The 21,726-nt window shown below is 38.2% G+C and overlaps 2 protein-coding genes and 1 pseudogene across 2 annotated transcripts; 2 read left to right on the forward strand and 1 right to left on the reverse strand.

Annotated features, from left to right (window-relative positions):
- The first annotated feature begins 206 nt into the window (after window positions 1-206).
- Window positions 207-1,758, forward strand: LOC148790504 (vicilin-like antimicrobial peptides 2-2 pseudogene; annotated as a pseudogene).
- A 739-nt stretch (window positions 1,759-2,497) lies between these two features.
- LOC104610999 (histone H3.2-like) lies at window positions 2,498-3,171 on the forward strand. Its single transcript, XM_010277897.3, has one exon. It carries the CDS (start codon window positions 2,597-2,599, stop codon window positions 3,005-3,007), a length of 411 nt encoding a protein of 136 aa, XP_010276199.1. The 5' UTR covers window positions 2,498-2,596; the 3' UTR covers window positions 3,008-3,171.
- Window positions 3,172-6,899: 3,728 nt separating this feature from the next.
- Window positions 6,900-19,075, reverse strand: CARA (carbamoyl phosphate synthetase A). Its single transcript, XM_010277898.3, has 10 exons — window positions 18,748-19,075; window positions 17,551-17,683; window positions 9,157-9,245; window positions 9,018-9,078; window positions 8,867-8,934; window positions 8,595-8,723; window positions 8,349-8,458; window positions 7,902-8,249; window positions 7,536-7,701; window positions 6,900-7,211 (listed from the first exon to the last, which is right to left on the reverse strand). Exons 1-10 carry the CDS (start codon window positions 18,881-18,883, stop codon window positions 7,162-7,164), a joined length of 1,290 nt encoding a protein of 429 aa, XP_010276200.1. The 5' UTR covers window positions 18,884-19,075; the 3' UTR covers window positions 6,900-7,161.
- Window positions 19,076-21,726: the final 2,651 nt, after the last annotated feature.

Genomic DNA, 21,726 nt, shown 5'->3' on the forward strand with positions numbered 1-21,726 from the left:
CCTTAGGAATTAGGAGGGAAGCCCGAAGCCGAACTAAATTACTCGATTTCTTCGTGGGTTCGACTATGATATAGAAAATCCCTTATAATGCTACGTTTGCAGCAATTATTGAATTTACTATATTAACCGATAATTAATTATTTTGTATTATAATTAAAATTTAAAATATTCAAAAAAAAATATGATTTTTTTTCCAATTCCTCCATGTCAGCGAAACAGTTATACCCCTCAGCGCAATTCGAAATAGGAGAATCCGTCCACCAAAGCTTTCTCTCTACCAGTCATGGCGATCAAAGCCAAGCTTCCTTTTTGTTTCTTCCTCCTCTTTCTTTTCCTTTTGCCGGCAGCTTTGTCACTGGCTTACCCACTGAAATCGCAAAGAGATAACAAGCAAAGATAAGGTAGGCGAGAGGAGGAGGAGGAGCAGCAGGAGCGACATAAGAGTAACCCCTACTTCTTCGATAAGCAGAGATTCAGCTCCCGGTTCAAGCTTCTGAGTGGTCTGGATAACTACCGCTTGGCTATCTTGGAAGCTGAACTTAACACTTTCCTGATCCCCCACCATTGGGATGCAAATGCTATTGTCATCGTTGTTAAGGGGAAGGCAACAATCAACTTGGTGCACAATGATAATAGGGAATCCTACAATCTTGAGTGTGGAGATGTAGCTAGGATTCCTGCTGGAACAATGGTCTACTTGGTGAACAAAGACGACAACGAAAACCTCCAGATAGTCACACTCTTCAGGACCATCTCAACTCCCAGCCACGTCTCGAAATTCTTCAGCGCCAGCAGCAAAGATGGGGAATCATTCTACACTGCATTTAGCAATGAAATCCTGGAAGCCGCTCTAAGTACTCCAAAAGACAAACTAAAGAGGATGCTGGGAGAGAAAAGGAAGGGAGTAATGAGGGAGGCGTCAAAGGAACAGATTAAGGCCATAAGCGAGTAGGCTTCTTCATCATCAGAGGGCGGGCGTCGGTGGAGCATACACAATAGTGAGACGAGGGCCCCGTTCAACTTGTTGAAGAAACACCCCATCTATTCTAACAACTATGGACAACTCTATGAGGCCCAACCTAACGACTACCACCAGCAGCTCAAAGACCTTGACGTCTCCATCATATTTAGCAACATCAGCCAAGGAGCCGGAGCAATGCTAGCTCCCTTGTACAACACGAGGTCGACCAAGATAGCTTTTGTAGTGAAAGGGAGTGGATGGTGGGAGATGGCGTGCCCACACATCTCCGGTCAGAACCAGAGAGGAAGAGAAGGAGAAGGTGATGGGGTATAGTATGAGAAGGCTAGCTCCCGTGTGTCTTCAAATACAGGTTTCATAATTCCATTGGGGCATGCGTTCACTGTTGTTGCTTCCGAGAAAGAGAATCTGCAAGATAATTGTATTCGGGATAAACACACAAGAAAACAAGAGGAACTTCATCGTTGGGAAAGAACACAACATGAGGAAACAAATGGAACAGGAGGCGAAGGAGCTGGCTTTTGACATGGGAGGAGTCGTTCTTTGTTCCTTGTCCCCCGAAGCAGAAGCAGCGCCACAAACACGATAATGGCGGACGACTGTTCTCCATCTTGGATTCTGCCGGTTTTTAGATAAACTGTAATTTGTAGGATGTAGGAGATAGACCTACTACTACTACTGCTGCTGCTACTTAGTATGTACTAGAGTCTGGCTAGAGTGAGTAAACATCAACTGTGATCCTTTTTGTAGAAAGAAAACAAATGAGCGAAAGCTTTCGCTTTCTAGTTTTGCTCACCACCAATGAAATAATAATGAAATGAAGGCTCTTTTTGGTAGTTAAAAAAAAAAAAAATCGAAACAGGAGAACTCTGTTCGAAAATCGACGACTTCTCAGTTCTTTCGTTCGAAAACAACGACTGTCTTCTTCCCCGTGCTCCTTCTTTCGTCATCCCGTAGATTGTTCCCCACCGTCATAAAATTATTACCGCTATACCCATGAATGCAACAACAGGAGAAGAAGAACTCTTGTTTGAAAATCGACACCTTCTCTGTTCCTCTGTTTGAAAATGACGATAGTCCGCCAGAGCGGCTTCTGAGCGACGTTTAACAGAGAAGACATTAACGTCTTTCTTATACTGAAATGAATTTCTTTTTTAAAATACAATTTAAATGGTTGTTTTTTAACCCGTATTCACCGAAACAGAGAAGGCGGATGTTGATTCGTCCATCTCATCCGATACGATATAGAAAATATACTCTTTTCATATCATAGATTTTCCCTTTCTTTAAAGCAATTAAAAATTGAAGAAACGGCTGGATGGAAAAGATCCCCGAAAGAATGAAAAACCAGCAAGTCCCAGATCGCGATCTGTGTACTCTGAAATAAGACGATCCTGATCGTTGCTTGCATTCTAAATCCAATGCTCATTATCTACTCGCGCCACTTTTCCGAAAATTTAAAGCATTTCACTCCTTGCCAGGTGCCAGGTGCCAGGTTACCTATTATAAGTAATACCAGGCTCGAGGCAACAATATTCAACAGCCCCTCTCCAATCGAACCCAACGCAGGAAAGAAAACCCTAATTCGCTTTGTCCTCCGTCCCTTCATTCTTGGAAATGGCAAGAACTAAGCAAACAGCCAGGAAATCCACCGGAGGAAAGGCCCCAAGGAAGCAACTCGCGACGAAGGCCGCTCGCAAGTCCGCTCCGGCGACTGGAGGAGTGAAAAAGCCCCACAGGTTCAGGCCTGGAACGGTGGCTCTTAGGGAAATCAGGAAGTACCAGAAGAGCACTGAGCTTTTAATCCGAAAGCTTCCTTTCCAGAGGCTTGTTCGTGAGATTGCTCAGGACTTCAAGACGGATTTGAGGTTCCAAAGCAGCGCCGTGGCTGCCTTGCAGGAAGCAGCTGAGGCTTATTTGGTTGGCTTGTTTGAGGATACCAACCTATGCGCCATCCACGGTAAGAGGGTTACTATTATGCCAAAAGATATTCAGTTGGCTCGGAGAATCAGAGGGGAAAGAGCTTGATTTTGTTCCATTTCTCTCTTCTTCTGTTTCCTTTACCATGCATCTGGGTTTATATGTATCTGTCCAGAAGGCTTTAGCTTCTTGTTTACACTTGTTTGATACCTTGGAACGAAGAATGCAAGGGCCATTAGTAAATTACAGAATCAAAAAGATTGTTCAGTTTATTTAATGTCTTAATTCTTTCTTTCTTGTCTAGCCTTCCTCTCTGTTTATCCCTCTGAAATTTTGTTGGGTAAAAAGGCTTGAATATACTTGGTGACTTTAACTCTTTATTTTCATTCAAGTTTTCAAAAACCTAAGTTGGGGAAGGATCATGAATAGCCTGGTTTTTAAACTGAATTTGGTAAAGTGACGAAGGAAAGATCAAAAGCAACTTGTCCCGTTTCGGCGTTTAAATTGTTGAAGATGTCTTTGGGTATGAGCTGGTATTCATCTGTCAATTGGATTAGATTTGGTTCAATCTGATCCAATCCAATGTGAATCCATTACAAATGGACCATGTCCAATCCAATCCAATGAATATTTTAGATCATTTTGGATTGGTCCAATTTAATGTCTGGATTGCCGATATTGCCTTAATCCAACACAATCCGATTTAATCTAATAAATATTTTAGGCCCAATAATCACTTTCCACTACCCAAGCCCCATGAACACATGTAATGCCCCATTTTCTAGCCCATCAATCACCCTTCATAGATATCTATATTGAATTCGTTTTTGTAGATACCTGTGTGCTTGTCTTTTCTTTATCAGTAATGATATCAAAATAGTATATTTGTAAAAAACAATATCAGAATAATTATTATTAGAAACAATAACCTTGTACACGACAAAGACGCTCTAAAACAAGAACAGATGAAGAGTAACCTTGTCAACAGATAATATATTGAATTGAAAGACTTTGAATTGCATTAGCAAAACATAGAAAGGCTTTGGATCACACAAGCAGAGATTATATTATTTTGGTGGTTTCTATTTTCCCCATGCCACTGAATTTCTTGGTTACAAGACCACATTTACCCCATGCCCTGTCACCAAAGCAGTTCCTTCTGTTAAAACCACAAAAAGCAGTTAAACTTGTAAGCTTATTGGTATTCATTTCAGGCCATATCTAAATCCACTCTTATAATCTAGTTCACTTCCTTAAATAAGTATAGGAAAAAATGGAAGAGACACCAGTATTTATGCAAAATCTGCTATTTTTATCTTGATTTGATAAATTGGAAATGGGTAAAACATAAAAGCGGGAAAATGGCTTTTGACATTACTAAGCTCCAAATAATGAATGAACAGTTCCCTATGACTTACCCTGAGGTAGATATATCGGTGGATGGTCGATCAAATGAAGGAGAGCTTGAATCCTTGAACATGGTGACTTCTCCAGATAAGTTTCATTGAGTTTCAAAACTGTGACCATACTAGAAAAAGGAGACTAAAAATTAATGGCCTTGGTACATCATTTCAGCAAAATAGAATGCATAAACTTCCTAAAATCTTTTACTAGTTTTTATTCATTGTTTATATGATGAATCTTCCATATATGCTTTCTTGTAAAAAATGTAGTCCTTTGTGACAGTTCTATACCTGTTCTTGATTAGCTCATTTTCCATAAATAATGAAATCTCTTGAGGCTTAAGTCTCGTGTCTAATGTTTAAAGGCTCACCGTATTGCACATTGGCATATATAAGACTTCACCCGCATTTTAAAATATTGTACACTACAAACAATGACAAACATTAGTCCAGAGACAATCAGAGTGAGGAAGAAGAAAGAGTGTTTTAAGGGTGCAGCTAAGGAGATACCCTGTCTCACACTCCAAAGTAGAACACATGCTGGACCATGATCATTTTATATTCCAAATTGTTAAGTTCAATAATTCTAAGCTGATTTGCTGGTAAAAGAAAAATGAAAAACTTATGACCTGATTTTTGAGGGTCAAATTTGCTCGTTTCTCAGATGTTTATATTCTCTTTTTGCTTGTCTTCTATTTTCTTTTTCCTTTTTTTTTTGTGTCTATTCTGTCATCTGTTCAGATAAATATTGTTTCTATGCTCTAAATTTTCATATTATCTGACATATTACTTGATCATCCATAAACCTTTGCAGTTATATTTCATCCTTGTATCCCTAGCTGGTTATTACTTCGCTCACATTTATCCTTACATACCATCCTAGACATGTAAAAAAAAGAAAATCCTTACATTGAGATTTCTGTTTCATCCTTCTGTTTGTGTTTGTAAAAATTACAATGAGATTTCTTTGTCTCAGTTTTACCTATATCTTTTCTTTATACTAACTAATTCAACACATTAAAAGATCATTTTCCTAGAAAAAAAAAGCATAATATGATGATTCTTCTACTCATTCCTTGGTAGATTTTCTGCTAGATTACCCTCAAATGGAGAAAATAACTCACCAATTACAAAATGTCAGGATTTCAGAACTGAGAAATACAACAAGGGCCGCAAGGGCTGACATAGTTACCCAGATCCAGATAAAAAAAAAACAACCCTATATTCAAAGGAATACAGATTCGGTTGAATAAAAAAATCCAGATCTAAGAAAGACAACATCAAATCACAGATCTAAGAGGGCTTTGAAGGTGAGGTTTTACACCGAGGTTACTTCAATCAAGTTTTTACATCGAAAAGAATTGATGTATTTTATACATCGATTATCCAAGTAAAAAAAAGGCTTTGAAGGTGAGGTTTTACATTGATGTTCGGTGTACTTTTACATTCCATCCAAACGGTCGGAAAACTGGACCAAAATGTTGTAAAAGTACACCAGACCGGCTTTTACACCGCAGCCAAACGAAGCCTAAGGAATTACAGCTATGAAAAACGTGATTAAAAGGGCAAGCTTCAAATTGGCTCATTTATCCAACCAAATACTACAAGGAGAGCAAAAGCCAAGAGGAGAGTTCAGGTACAGCTGAAGCGTGGAAATAACATCCTTCATAGTCAGATTCAAGGACAATCCGCCCCTGATCAAAACTAGTCTCAACACTAGACTGTCAAATATCTTGTCCCTGTTTCGGTAAATGGGGGCCATTAATTTCAAGAATTGAACAATTTATGTTTGTATTTCAGTGTTAATAAGTCCAATGGAAAAGAATGATTGCTGGGTGAATCGATTACCTGGGTAAGTAATAGCCCAACTCAGCATTGATAAATGCACTTATCCAGAAAAATGTCTCCTCAAACAAAGTAAATGCACTAACCCGAGTATAGAAACACTTACCTGATTAAATATCTTCAATAAAAGGGAAACCGACTTTGCTATATCAATATATCAGTACCCCCCTTCGATGTATTATTCCATGTATCATCTTTTAAAGAGTTAAGAAAAAAAAATCTAGCCAAAAAGTAAGGGCTTCAGCCAGAACAAACCGAGTCAAAAAGGAATTTTCATAGCTCTACCAGCCAAAACACCTGGATGAGTACGTTTGATAACTATTGCTGGTATGAATTAATTTGGCAGCAAATTAACAGTTCCACCAATGCTACAGCGACTTGATAGTTGACAGTGGACATAACCCTAAAATTGAAGTATACTTTCAATGGTAATTCTCGGCTATAGTCTATGGGCTTGCTGATTACAAGTTAAACCCGAAGGGCTTCATAATCTTTTGTTACATTACGAAATTTATGTGGTGAGAGATATGTTCCCAATGCACGCTGATGTGATCTTAGATAATTGTTCACTTGGGGAGCAGTAAAAGTGCAATCACAATTCACAAGCAGCATGCTTAAAGCTTATGACCTCTGCTTAATGGGATGCCCACCGGCCATAAGCTTGCCAAAGATATCAATGTCCAGGGATCTAACCAATGCAATTTCAGGCAAAGGTTTAAAAGCAATAGAACGCTATGCCTAAGGCAAGGGCATACAGCAAAAAGTAAAATGACACTCTTAAATTAAAAATTAATAGCGTAGGGTGAGGATATTTATTTAAATATTCTCTCTCCCAGTACTCTACACTGGCATACAAAATCCCAGAAGATATCATCATCATTCTCAGACTGATGACACAGGACAAATGGAAAAGTCTTTTTTTTCTTTTTCTTATTAATCCTTCTTCCAGAATTACAACCACCGCCATCTTCTGTGCCAGGCGGTTGCAGTACTCGATAATTTTATTCCTTTGCTTTATGCTTTCTGTTTTGCTTGCTTCATCAACTGTATGAATTCACCAAAAGCTGCAATCAAAAAATTAAAAAAAAAGTTGCAATAAGAGTATCTCCAACCAAGAATGACCCCACCCAAATTAGTGCATGTGAAGCAATCAAACATGTATGCCTACAATACTGACCCCACCCAAATATGATGATGCTTGGATGTCGAGTAATGCACTGCATCAGTGGGAATATAGAAAAAGTGTGCAACACAACGTCATTTTTCAAAACAAGAAAGTGTGCTTATGAAACACAATGTCATGGTGTTGTGTATATGTGTGATCTATATGGTTGTCTATGCTGAGCGTGTGATAGGGGGAAGTAAAAGGTAAAAGATTGATTTGTTACCAGGATCTGAATCATGAGGTCCAGGAGATGCTTCTGGGTGATACTGCAGAGACATAATATTTAAAGCAGGGAAAGCAAGACCAGCACAACTTCCATCATTCAGGTTGATATGAGTCACTTCAACACCCTCTGGAAGAGATGCAGGGTCAACTGCATAATTATGGTTCTGCAACACAGATTTTTGAACAGAATAAATGACAGTAAACAGGAAGAAGACATTGATGTGCATATATCTTTAGATTAATATTAAACTTGACGCGATGTTTACAGTAATTACCAGGTTAGTGGCCCATCCACCCTATAAATTCAAATTAAATTCAGAGATTTTTAACAAACACAAATACATGCACAAGAAAATGATCATACCTGGGAACTTATCTCGACAGAGCCATTTCTAAGGTTGCGAACTGGGTGGTTTCCTCCATGATGGCCAAACTTCATTTTGAAGGTTTTACCACCTAATGCCTGCCCAAGCAATTGGTGACCCATGCAGATTCCATAAACAGGAACCTTTCCCAGAATTTCCTTCACTGTTTCAACAGCATAAGGAACGGCAGATGGATCTCCTGGGCCATTGCTAAAAAGAACTCCATCTGGATTCATCTCTAGTGTCTTTGAAGCTGGCCATGTTGAAGGGACAACTGTTATTTCACATCCGTAAGATGCCAAGCGCCTTAGTATGTTGTGCTTGATCCCAAAATCGTAAGCAACAACCTTCATTATAGAAATTCACAATCAGACAAATGAGGGTGAGAAATTCAAAGTCACATGATTGTTTTCTTAGCATATCAAAATCTATGTTTTACTACTAACATGAAAATTTTCTCCATTTCCAGCATTATTCTTGAATTCCCAGTTCGAATCTGTTTTATTAACCCATTTATATGGGGCCTTGCAGGAGACACCACTAATCAAATCAACACCTGCAAAATTGCAAAAGAAAGATCAAGAGGTTTGATTTCTTAGAATGATTCCTCACAATCTTAATTAGATTCACCGAAGAAATCTACAACAATCTGAATCAAACTAGTGCTTCTTAACCAGTGAACCAAATCTTACCAACAATATCCCATGTGCGGGACAGTTCCAACAGTTCCTCATCGGTTTTGGATTCTTCAGTGCTGAGAACACCTATAAGACTTCCATCTTCTCTTAATCTTCGTGTAATTGCTCTAGTATCCACATCATCTATTATATAAGAGAAAAACATGAAAGAAATAGATTGGAGGTCAAAGTTACAGAATGAGGAGAAAAAATGTATGATAATCAGAGTATATTTAATGAATCCCATTGAAAGAAAAGCACATAAAAATACTAATAGAATCACTTACAGATTCCCATGATGTTCCTTTGTGCCAAGTAATTACCAAGGTTTTCCTTGCATCGCCAATTTGAGGTACTGGATAACATTTCATTGAAAATACCATTACAGCTCTTGTATGTTTCTAAAGCAGTATTAGAGAAATATCAGAGTATGCTTACCTGATACTTAAACTTCTAATCACTAAACCAGCGAGGAAGCATTGTGTTGATTCTTCATCATCTGCATTGAAAGTGGGATTTAGATTATAAACACACTAGAAGATATAGGGTCTGCATAACTTGAACCGACAAAACCTACCAAAATTAACACCAGTATTCCCAATGTGTGGGTTTGTCATCAAGACAAACTGGCCAGAATAACTAGGGTCCGTAAGGATTTCTTGATACCTACAGAAACAAACTCAAAATCAGAGCCTACACAGTTTATGGTCTATAACACAGCAAATATCACTCCATGAATAACACATACAAGTGCTATCAATTACTGTAATGAAAACACAAATAGAGTTGATAAGATATATCGGTGAACAAAACAAAATCCTAATGTCTGTGTACAAGAGAGAAATAGGGTGGGGGGGACTCCAATATTGTCTAAAATCCATCTATCTTAACCATTAATTACTTCAATTGATTAACATCTTCCTAGAAAAACTACCATTAATGTAGTGTTTTTCTTCAATCCAAGACGGTGGGGGAATGGTATTTCATTTTTGCAACTTTATCATTTCTACAAATGGATATTGTCAGCATCAAACTTTGGTCCAACAACAATTTTTTTAATTAATTGAATGTATAGAACCACAAGTGTGAAAATTATCTTTAACTCATCAGTGTCATCATTTGCCTTCATTGATTGTCTAACACTTCAAAATCTATTCATACCAACTACCACTGTTATTATGGTATTTTATAATCACTAAAGATCACTTTGCTTTTTAATAGTAACAAGCAATTAATTACTAAGGAGCCATTAATAAATGGCTGAAGTGGCAGAATTGAATGAATGTGTCTCTTAATGAATACTAGTACCTCTCATCATTGTTTTTCAGATTTCATGAATTTTGAGGCACATAAAACCAAAAAGCAACATTCAACTTTATATACAAGGAGCCAAAGGTGAATGTTGTTCAGCCACATTAACGCCTCTCACCTGAAGCTTCTTTTTTGTAGCTTTGGCACAGCTTTCTGTGTATTTCATTCCAAGTATTAACCAAATGTTGCTTGATTCTTTCCAACTCCTATTGCTAAACAGCTTAACTAAGTCTAAGCCCTCCCAAATGGACCCTAAGTGGGTTATGTGAATGTCATGATCTGTTGACTATAGAACAAAGAGGAGAGGAGAAAGGGAAGAAGGAGAACCATAGAACAAAGAGGAGAGGAGAAAGGGCAAGTATCCCCAAAGGCCCTGCACAAGCAGTTTGGACATAAAACAAAGCATTAGAGAATAACATTACCACAATGGACATAAAAAACATTGAGCAACATACTAGAAAATACTACTATCACTTTACACAATTTCTTCAAGAAACAAACATAGCATGCAAAATCCTTTCAGTCCAAGGACCCAACTAACAGCATTTTTTTATTGTTTCCTTTGCCCAAAAGAAGAGGAAAATAACAGTGTTTAAAGGGCAGAGCAAATTGGTGACTACCTTAATTGCAGGCATTGAAATAAAAATTATTCATTGGATCAAAAAAACAAATTTCCCAATGACTTTACTGTGGATGAATTCTTTAGAGGTTGGGGAGTAATAGCATCTTCCTCAATACAGAAACCAACAGTGCAGGAGTGGATCCCTTCTAGTAACAACAGAATTAAAATGAATTTTGATGGCAGCTCCTTTGGAAACCAGGTCCCATGGGCATAGGAGTCTTAAGCAGTGTTTTAAAAGGTGTGGGAGGCGTACGCCTGGAGGCAAGGCGCTCCCAAAATGCCCTGAGGTGTATGCCAGAGGTGCTGACACCTCTGAGGCATACGCCTCATACGCTTTTTTCATGAGGCATGCTAGAGGCATACGCCTCATGCACACCTCATATAAAAAGACAAAGAAAAGAAAAAAAGAAAATGGAAAGGAAAGGAAAAGAAAGAAAGAAAGGAAAAGAAAAGAAAGGGAAGGGAAGGGAAAGAAAAAGAAGGAGAAGAAAAAAAAGCGAAAAGAAAAGGGAAGGGAAGAAAGATAAGGGGAAAGAAAGTGGCCTGCGGGCACCTTCGGCTGTGGGGCTTTGCCTAGGAGTGTCAATCAACCGGTTTTGGATTGGATCCAAACCTTTTTTATCAATAATCCGATCCAAACCTTATCAAATCGGATTTGGACAAACCATTATAATTATTGGATTGAGACAATCCAAAATAAATTGGTTCATATTCTTATTGGTCTGAATTGGACCTAAATCAAATTTCCAATAATCCGATCACGAGGCCAAAACCTTGTCCAATTTGAAATCAATCTAAACTGAAGCCAACATAAAATCACTTTTATGAAGGTACTTTTACAAAAGCACTTTTATGAAAACACTTTTCCAAAAGCACTTTTATAAAAGTAATTTTATCAAAAGTACTTTTACAGAAGCAGTTTTATAAAAGCACTTTTACAAAAGTACTTTTACAAAAGCAGTTTTGTAAAAGTACTTTACACGAAATCACTTTTATGGAGGCACTTTTGTAAAGTACTTTTGCACAAAAGCACTTTTAAGAAAGCACTTTTATGGAAGTACTTTTATGAAAGAACTTTTACGAAAGCACTTTTACAAAAGCAGTTTTGTAAAAGTACTTTACACGAAATCACTTTTATGGAGGCACTTTTGTAAAAGTACTTTTGCACAAAAAGCACTTTTAAGAAAACACTTTTATGGAAGTACTTTTATGAAAGAACTTTTACGAAAGCACTTTTACAAAAGAACTTTCACGAAAGTACTTTATAAAAGAACTACAAAAGCACTTTTTTTATAAAAGCACTTCTATGAAAGTACTTTTATAAAAGCACTTCTATGGAAGTACTTTTACGAAGTACTTTCATTAAAGTGCTTTTGTAAAAGTACTTTTTATCAAACCACTTTTACAGAAGTGCTTTTTCAATGCCAAAAGTGCTTTTATATAATTTTTGATACTTCATTTGGTTTGGATTGGATCCAATCCAGTCCATTTACATTTTAATGGATTGGATTTGGACTGGATTGGGTCCAGTCCATTTATAAGTTGATTCACATTGGACTGGACGAGGTTTGACCAAATCCAATCCAATTGACACCTCTAGCTTTGCCCCCCAGACCCCCCCCCCGGCTCCCTTTTCAACTAGTGTTATGCTTCTTGACCCCCCTCCTCTTAAGGAGGCTTATGCCTACTTGTGTTCGGGAGGCTTACACTTCTTATGTTCTGTACGCCTAACGCCTCTAGGGAGTGGAATGCCCCGCGTCATGCCTCTGCGTTTTAAAACATTGGTCTTAAGAGATGGTAAGGGTGTAGTATTGGCTTCATCTTCTGGCCGAATTGGGATAAATTCCTTATCAACAAACTCTCTGCCCTCCTGCAAGGATTAAAGCTTGCAAAAACATTTTTATTGGTTACCTAATTATTAGCATTGGCAGAATAATATTCCGGTTCTGTCCACAAAATCCAAGTACTTCAAAACCTTGTCTGGGTTAAGCTTTTACTTTCTCAGACCTTATTAATTACCAGAACATTTTTCTGGTAATAAATAAAAAAGAAAATTTGATTTATATTATTATAAAGCAGATACTTTGCCTCGGGTTCTATGCAAGCCATAAAAGTTAAACCCAAATACCATATATCATTTACAGTAAATACTTATGTTGAAATAATGTACTTTGTTGCTAGTAGTCGACTACTAGCAGTATGTTGTTTCTAGTAGTCAACTACTAGACGAAGACTGTTCCTAGTAGTCAACTACCAGAGACTGTTGTATTTTTCCCTCTTTTATTTTGTCACCCTAATATAAATAGAAATGCTGGCGCTGCCAGCCCTGACTTTTTTACTCCAAATCTTCCCTTCTCTCTTCTACTCAGCAACTTTTCTACCAAGAAAACACGGTATCAGAGCAGGTCTGATAATCCAAAAGAACAGAACAGATCAGACAGGTTTGAGAGTCCTCTTTGGCCTTTATTTTCTTCCTTGTTCTTGGTCGTGCACCAAGAAAAAACCTGCAACAGGTTTGTACAACTTATGTGAAGGGTTTAGACCCTATTTTTTATTTTCTGTGGATCGTGTGGTCCTTTCTTGGAGCATATCTATAGGTCAGGAAATACCTTTGCTCGCTGTAACAGCAGTTGGGTGTTTCTTGATGGACGCAGGTCCAGTTTTTTGTTTCAGAAGTGATTGTGGTGATTACTTTATTGCTATCTGAAGTTGTATATTTCTTCCCAGAAATTGTACTGTGCCCGAACTGAAGAAAATTATCAGTTCTTTGTTCCCCCTTAGTGCTGGACTGTGTGTTTGAAGTTTATCCTGTTCAAATGGAAATTGCTATCCCACCCATTTACATTTGATCCATATTTGCTTGAGATGACAGCTATCCAAAGAGCATTGGGTTCTTTAGGGAACCTCCACAGCCATTTACCTAAGAGAGAAGAATTTTTTTCTTTTAAGTGCCCTATTCCCAAACCACCTTCCTCTTTAGGCTTGCAAACTTGTTTCCAACTGATCAAGTGACTTCACTTTTCCCCACATCCTTCCCAAAGAAAGTTCCTCTGAAGCTTCTCAATCTGATTTCTGGTTTTGGTTGGAATTTGGAAGATTGAAAGGAAGTAGACTGGCATATTTGCTAAGGAGGCCTTCAAGAGAGTAAGCCTTCCCCATTTTGAGAGATATCACTTCTTCCAAGATGAAAGTTTCTTCTCACATTTCTCCACCACTGGTCTCCAGAAATTGAGAGATTTTGGATTCCCTCCAAGAGGCATCCCTAGATATGAGATAGGAAGACTCTTCTCTTTACACCCCAACAAAGATTTGAAACTCTCCAGAAATTCCACTTCCACTGAGTTAAGAGCTACTATAGAACTTTTGCAAAAGTTAACCCTCAAACCAGTGATAAGTTCGGAACATTCAATTATCCTTTTAGTGTTTGTGATGTTGGTTATGGAGGCATCCAAGAACAAAATTATGTCATCAGCAAACTGTAAGTGTGAAATGTAAATCTTGTCCCTTCCCACTTTGAATCCTTTCACCAAGTTAAGGAGCATAGCCTTATTGAAGAGGTAGTTAAAGATGTCCATTACTATAGTAGTGAATAAAAAGGGGGAGAGCGGGCAACCTTGTCTGAGACCCCTACTAGCCTTAAAGTAGCCATTTGCTTCTCCATTTATCAACACAGAAAACAAAGAACCAATGAAACCCTTAATCCACCTGATCCATTTTCTCCCAAAACCTCTCATCTTCAAGCAACTTAAATACAGTCTCAATCCACTTTATCATACACCTTTTCTAGATCTAATTTCACTAGGACCCCCGGGTTCCCAGAGGATTTTCTGTCTTCCACACACTCGTTTGCAATTAGAATGATGTCCACAATCTGTCTCCCTTTTACAAAAGCAAATTGGTTTGGGGAAATTAGATCTTCAAGGACTTCTTTAAGTCTTTTAGCCAAGACCTTCCCTCTTTCAGCCGTTTCACTCTTGATCTTTGTCTCCAGTAAATTTCTTCTCTTCTGATCAGTTGTTCTCAATCCTTTCTCAAATCTGCTCTTCTACTTTTGTTTAAAGCATCAAGGGTCCCATTTTTGTTCTCTGCTGTCAAACTCCTCTAACTCCGTAAGAACTCTTTTCTTCTCTTCTTCAACAGCTTTAAATTCCTCTCTCCCCAAAACTTTCAGGTTTCTCTTTAGAGCTCTTAATTTCTGTAGAAGCCTGAAACCTACCCAACCCTCTAGGCCTCTACTTTGCAATCTTCCCACCATTCTGCAACTTTTTTACTGAAATCTTTGTGAAATAACTAGAATTTTTCCAGTCTAAAAGGGGTCCTTCTTTCAATAATTCTTTCAGTGTAAGCCAGTGATCTGAAGTACATCTTGGGCGAAGTTCTTGGCAAAGGTTGGGATATGGGCCAATGCAAAGTATACCTCACCAAGGACTCCAACCTTGTTAGTTAGCATGTAGATAAGTGTAGTGCCCATTGTTTACCTATGAGAAAACTACAAAAAAGAGCTAAAGCGGGGAGAAAAAACTGATTGAGGCACTAGGTCTATTGTTGCTTAGGGTTCTAATGGTAAAGCAAGCTGCATGTTGAGAACCCAATCACTAAGGAGGAAAAAAAACCTTAGAAAAACTCTAGAAGATGCATACAAAGTTCAAAATATAAAACAATCTATTACCTTAGTTCATTAGGCACCCAACCACTCATATGGATACTGATACTGATTTTTTTTTGAAAGAAAAGATAACAGATTTCATTACAATCAAAAAAGGGGGAGGGATGTACATGAGAAGATGCACAAAGCCTTGTCATAAAAAATACAAAAGACAAACCCATGACATTGGCAAAGTATGATCACTATACAAAAAATCCCTTCCCAGCCCAGATTTAGCTAGATTATCAGCCACATGGTTTAATTTTCTAGGAATCCATTTGAAGCTGCACGTAAGCAAGAGGCCAGCTCCCTGATTTCTAACAGAAAATGAGATAGCTTCCATGGGTCCATAGTCTGTCCTGAAGCCCAGTTCATGGCATTCCTCAAATCTCCTTCAACTGCAATGAAAAAGAGCTGATGAGACTTGGCAATTCTGAGGCACTCCAGGAGGGCCCTAGCCTCTGCTTCAAACGCATCAGCCACCTTTGCAGGACCACTAAAGGCCCAAGTCACATCTCCATTTAATCTTTGGATCAAACCTCCTATTCCAGCATTTGGGCTGTTCTCTTCAGACCTCCTAAAGCTACCATCAAAATTCAGAATGAGCTCACAATCTTGTCTTGGGGTGATTTTTAGGGGCGGCTGAGGGTGAAAGGGAGAGGTTGACAGAAGGGCTGGCCAATCTCTTTGTATGTCATTCCAATGGATACCGATACTGATGTAGGATATATGAATATGACTATTCAATCCAAAGATACTCATTACGGATTTATTTTTGCTTTCTTATGCTATTTATCTTTTCCAATAATGAGATTTGAGATATCTCAACTTCAATGGAATTTTAGTTACCAGAAAAACTTCTAATACTCACAAAGATATGTGTCATATAATGTTGGTCACACTTATCCAGTCTTGGGAAGGGTGAACTGGACATGGACCTGACCCTTGACATTTGTTTTGTGTACAGTGACCACTCAGACTCAAACCCACATTTTAACTCTTGTCATGTCCTCAAGAATGAGACACATACAAATGGTTCATGGATATTTTGATCAGAAACAGAAAATCAATTTGATTAAAGAAGAAATGGGAAATACATCATATAGATACAATATCCTCAACAATAACAGGACCCAAACCCATGCCTCAAATCAAGCATAATACATATAATAGTTAGACAATTCAGGTGTGAGAGGAGGGGGTCTATCGACACGTCTTCTAGGAACGAGTATTTTTTAAAAGACTTAAGTGCCCTTTTTGGCATTATGCCCTGATGGTGAAAGTAGTTAGCCCTCAGGCACTGTAAAGAGCACCAAGCAGGGATTTTATGCCTCTTTTGCAAATTTCAATTTTTATGCACATACTTGATGAAACCTTTTGCTGGTCACTAATCAAAGAAAGAGGTATGATTTTTTCACTTAAAATATGAACAACTCTTCACCCAAATTCTCCACTAAATAGCAAGATTATAGATTTTAATAGCAACATTACACCTCCCAAATGAGCCAATTTTACTATTAACTAAGTCCCTAACTTCTTTAGAAAACATTGAACAAAGTTCCAAATTCCAAAATACTAAAGAAACTTAACCAAATAGTTGTAACCCTTACATATTCAACATAGATTTTTATCAGTGAATTCAATTCAACACAGAGATCAACAGTCACTTTCCCACTTCTCCATGATGAAGCAGATGTGAAGGAAGAGGGTTTGCTGATTTATTTTATTTTTCTTCTTTTAAGAATATTTTTTATCAGCACTCTTCTTTTTAAGTATGTTAGATTAAAAGAATTTATCCTATTGACTTTACCAGCCAGGTAAATGCTTGGCCATAAGAACATGGAGTAGATAGGTTCAAGACCAAAGTCTAGAATTGACAAAATTGGGGAAAAAAGTCACACATATTCCAACAAAATACTGGAGAGAATTGAGAACCCTGAATGGGCCTATATATGGTTTTGTTGGCACTGAACTTTCAAAAATTAGTTACAGGTGAAGAAAGGCCATTCATAGACAGGAAACCTGCAAAGAGGAATGCTAACCCTCCTCCTAAGAATAAACTAGAGCTGTACTCTGACTACTGCTTTTACATTTGTCCATATAAGGTGATATAATCACCAAATTGCCCTGATGTGAAAAGAAACAAACAACCTTGACATTGACACATGTAAATGCAATGGTGAGAGTTAGATCTCTAAGCATACTTGCAACAGTATAATTAGCATCCTCAACCTACTAAATAATAGATCTAGGGAAGTGAGTCAGAAAAATTAATTATGCCAATAATTGCTAAAAAATTACATGCTTTCCATTTAGTCAAAAAATTCATTTTGAACCAAAGATCCCTGTAAGAAGTGAAAATACAAGGAAAAAGTAGAAGGAAGGCATTCTACCCTGTCAGAGATGTATTGAAAACCACCTCCCCAACTTGGGTTCCTGAAGCACCAAATGACTTCGCTCTCCATATGGAACCATCTTCAAGTACAAGTCTCGCATCTGCTACCTTCCATGGTCTTTCCCCCAAGCCTGCATTAGGATTTAAAAGTTTAGCAACTTGACTTTAACAGATTATGACGATTAATATATATTTGAGTAGGAAGTACAAATTGAGAAAATGTAGAATTTCCCATATGTAGAGAGTGGAGAAATAACTTAAAACAGGACTGTCATGTTTTTTAGCATATGAATTTTCATTTCTAGTTGGAATCCCTTAAACAATTAAGATCTCTTTAATTACAGCCTAAATTCAATAAGTAAAAAGGAAAAGGAAAGAAGCGCCCTCAGCACATTTATACATGTCAATGGATTCAGCACCCAGCACATGCCATTAGAAGGGCTAGGAATTCTGCATCAACTCCTCATTCAATGATATAACAATACAATAAATTCTTCAGCAAATAGTTCTATATGTCTTTGAGCATTTATTAAATTGGACGTTCAGGAGTGAGCATCACATTATTAGGTCAAATTCTGATACCGGAGAGCTTCCTTGGTGAACCTATTGCATGGTAAGTCCTAATATTCCCGAAAACGTGCTTATCACATTGGCATAGTGCTTGATGATGCTTGATCCTCTAGCCCTGACGTGAGGGTTTCGTAACAGCAATTATATATAAATGCAAACCAAAAGGACTGGCCTTTACTCTCCCAACTTCCCATTGTGCTCACACACACAAACATACACCCATGCCACAAGAAGCCAACCTACACAGCAAATACGACAGCTCAATGGTAGGACATTTGACACTTCATTAATGGAGGAAGGTGACCACAAACTATACCGACCTATGGACATTAACCTTTTCATAACTTGAGTAGCTGAGAAGGAAAAGATTAGTCGAGAAAAAACAAGAACTTTAAGGGGCAACCAGAAATACCCAAGCTGTTCAAAACAGCATTCATGCATGCATCAAATCTCTGACCCAACGTTCCATCTCTCTCTCTCTCTCGCTTGCTATCCCACATATCTCAAACAGAATACGAAATAATCAAATAATACCAAGCTCGAAGATTTATAGACAAAACTATAACGACTAGAAAAGGCGAATAAATTAAACAAAGGAAAAATGAGGTTGCAGAAGTAAACTTACCAACAGCAGCACCATCGGGTGAGACAGAAACGGAGCAACTAACAGCAAAAAACCGAGCTTTTACAGGATTTAGGGATGTCTCAGGAGAGCAACGAAATGGATTCCTCGCTACAAAATTCATGGCATAGATGGCCATCTCTCTCTCTCACACTCCCGAACGAAATATCAAGCAAACCCTCTCTTCTACCAAAACAATTCAAACCCTAGGTTTAAGGAACAGTTACCGCATATCCGCTGAAACCTGACTTCAAATTTTTTATTCCTTCTTGAAACGATAAAATCATAAAATGGAGTGCACGGGCATGGGCGGCGACGCGCGAAGATTACCAAAAAAACAAAGGCGACGCGCGAAGACCCCAGTAGGGTGATCCGGAGTCGATCCGGTCACCGGTCTCGCTACTGTGAGATCGGTGTGAGGCGCCAGTGTGAGGAGCAGATCCGATTTCGCTACTTCGACGGGTATTCTCCTACAAAAATAAATTTAATATCAGTCCCACGAATCAAATATTGTACTGATAAGAACATATCAAGTGTGGTGTGGTGACTTCGAATTTAACGAACGGATTTATGAGACAAATTTGAGTTCCACCGTATCCAAACGCTTATCATGGATTTGTCTCGCACTTTGGATGTCCGATTTGGGCTTTCTCCCACGGTCGGGTTGGATCGGGTTGAGGCAGCCTCACATGACCAAACTAATCTGTTCACGGTCTAGGCCGGGCTTTTCCTTTTTTATGAATGCTAAATTTCTTAAACTATTCTTATTGTTTAGCTAATTGACTAATTATATTTCTAACAATTGACTAACTCTACCCTTGTCGTTAATGTTCCATTGAAATCCATACACACGTGACACCACGTGACGTATATTTTTTCTTTAAAACCCAATTTTGCCCTTCATCCCTCTCCTTGGCGGCAGCTATAGCAAACCACTCCCCGATGGACTTAGGTGGTGGTTCAATCATTGTTTTGGTCTCAGGTAAGGGGTCTCTTTTGCTTTCTCCCCACCCTTAGACACCCTTCACATTCGTTGGAAAGTAAAGTAATCGACCCTTTGTCCCCAAATCCTATCTCCTTGTAGGTTTTTTGTTTCCCGCACTAGTAGCTTCAGTGGGCATAAACTATGGCCAAACATTTCTTCAAAGATTGACCATCAAGGATTTTTCTGGCATCAAGTCCTTTCTAGAGGAGGTGGAGGATTGGCAGTTGTCTACAACTATGCTCTGCAATTTTTAGAGAGACTGGAAGCTTCGAAGCAAGTACAAAAGAACGGGGGGAGAAGGAGAGAGAGAGAATGGGAGTTGTGCCCGTTGTTGTCACACTGTGAGCCGCTATGTGACTGGGGCAAGAGGGAGAGAGAGAGCCATTGGAATCCCTGAAGGGAGAGAGAGAGCTGCTGGAATCCCTGAAGAAATGTCGATAACCACTGCAACGGTTCATAAAATGGTTAAGAAGCACATATGAAAGCACAACGATTGTAGACACAGATCTTCACGGCTACCGATGGTTAATGACGATTAAGTGATTGTTACCGTTAACATTTACAGATGTATTGGAGTCAAACGGTTGCCGGTCTAAAGTGGGATTGTTGGAATCCCACTTTGGTGCAAACGAAATCCCATAGGGGTACACTTAGTCGGTGCAAACGACCGTCAGAATCTCGCTCAGTCTCATCTCTAACGAAGTGGGCGGACACCAGCGATGCCGTGATGGAGATTGACGAACATGGGATCCCCTCTTTTCAAAGAGAGAAGATCGGCTTGACGGATTCAATGAAGGCCAATCTAGGATGGTGCTCAAAAGTTGCAGCGACTGCCATAACCTACGACAATGATGGTGCTTGGTCTCTATTTTTTATGTGCTAAAGCAAGGGACAAAAAGGTAAATTTAGATATAGTATTAAGTATAAATTAAAGGGTAAAATGGATACTTTAACCTTTTTGTCCATATTTAACGATGCTCGTAATACAATTTTCAAACAATAAGGGTACACCTAATCAATTCGCTAAACCATAATTTAAGAAATTTACCCTTTTATAAACAGGAAATTACAAGGCCCGATTTATAACAGGTCAGGCTGAGCCAGCCCGTCAAGGTACTCGGCATATGAACAGGTCCAAGCCCAAGCAGGTTCAATTACTCACCTCATCGTAATGTAACTCTGCCTATGCTCGTTAACAAAGCCTTTAATCTCCGTGCTTCAATTAAGCTCCCGTCCTATCTCTTGTTTGGATAGGACTAAAAAAGTGATTGCTAGAAAGGGTGCTAGCTTCCTACAAATCAGCTTTAATTGCTTCTTGAAGTTAATACTCTTAGGAAATATTCCACCCACCCTAATCATGAAATGATCAATCTAGGCACTCAATTTAAAAAGTTAAGAGGCTGAGTACTCTAAATGTGAAAACATAATCAGAACAAAGTGGAAGTAGAACATTAGGATCAATTGCCTACAAATTGAAAAATGTAAGACGAAACTAAAAGAGTGAAATAAAAACCCTTTTGAGTTTATCAATGAAAAATTAAGGCTATGTTTGGTTCAATTTTCATTCTTTCTCATTCTTATCTAAGATGAAATTTTAAAATGAAAAAAATGGGTAAAAATAGGTATAATGAGAAAATATTGCCATGAACCAAAAACTTTTTTCCTAAAAATGATTTTTTTTAGACTAACAAGTGTCCCATGTTACTCATTTTCATTCTTAAAAAAAAAAAATTGTGCCGGTATTCACAAACTGCCAACCTAGGTATCCAATAGTCAATGTTGACCAATTGGCACAGATGTTTTGTAAAAGTGCTTTTATAAAAGTACCTTTGTAAAAGTTTTTTAAAAAAAATTCTTTTATAAAAGTACCTTCATAGTACTTTTTATAAAAGTGCTTTTATAAAATGATTGTGCCGGTATTCACAAACTTGTGCCGGTATTCACAAACTGCACAGATGTTTTGTAAACTGCCAACCTAGGTATCCAATAGTCAATGT

The sequence above is a fragment of the Nelumbo nucifera genome, chromosome 7 (assembly GCF_055504915.1).
Source record: "Nelumbo nucifera cultivar China Antique chromosome 7, China Antique-T2T, whole genome shotgun sequence".
NCBI classification, from domain to species: Eukaryota; Viridiplantae; Streptophyta; class Magnoliopsida; order Proteales; family Nelumbonaceae; genus Nelumbo; species Nelumbo nucifera.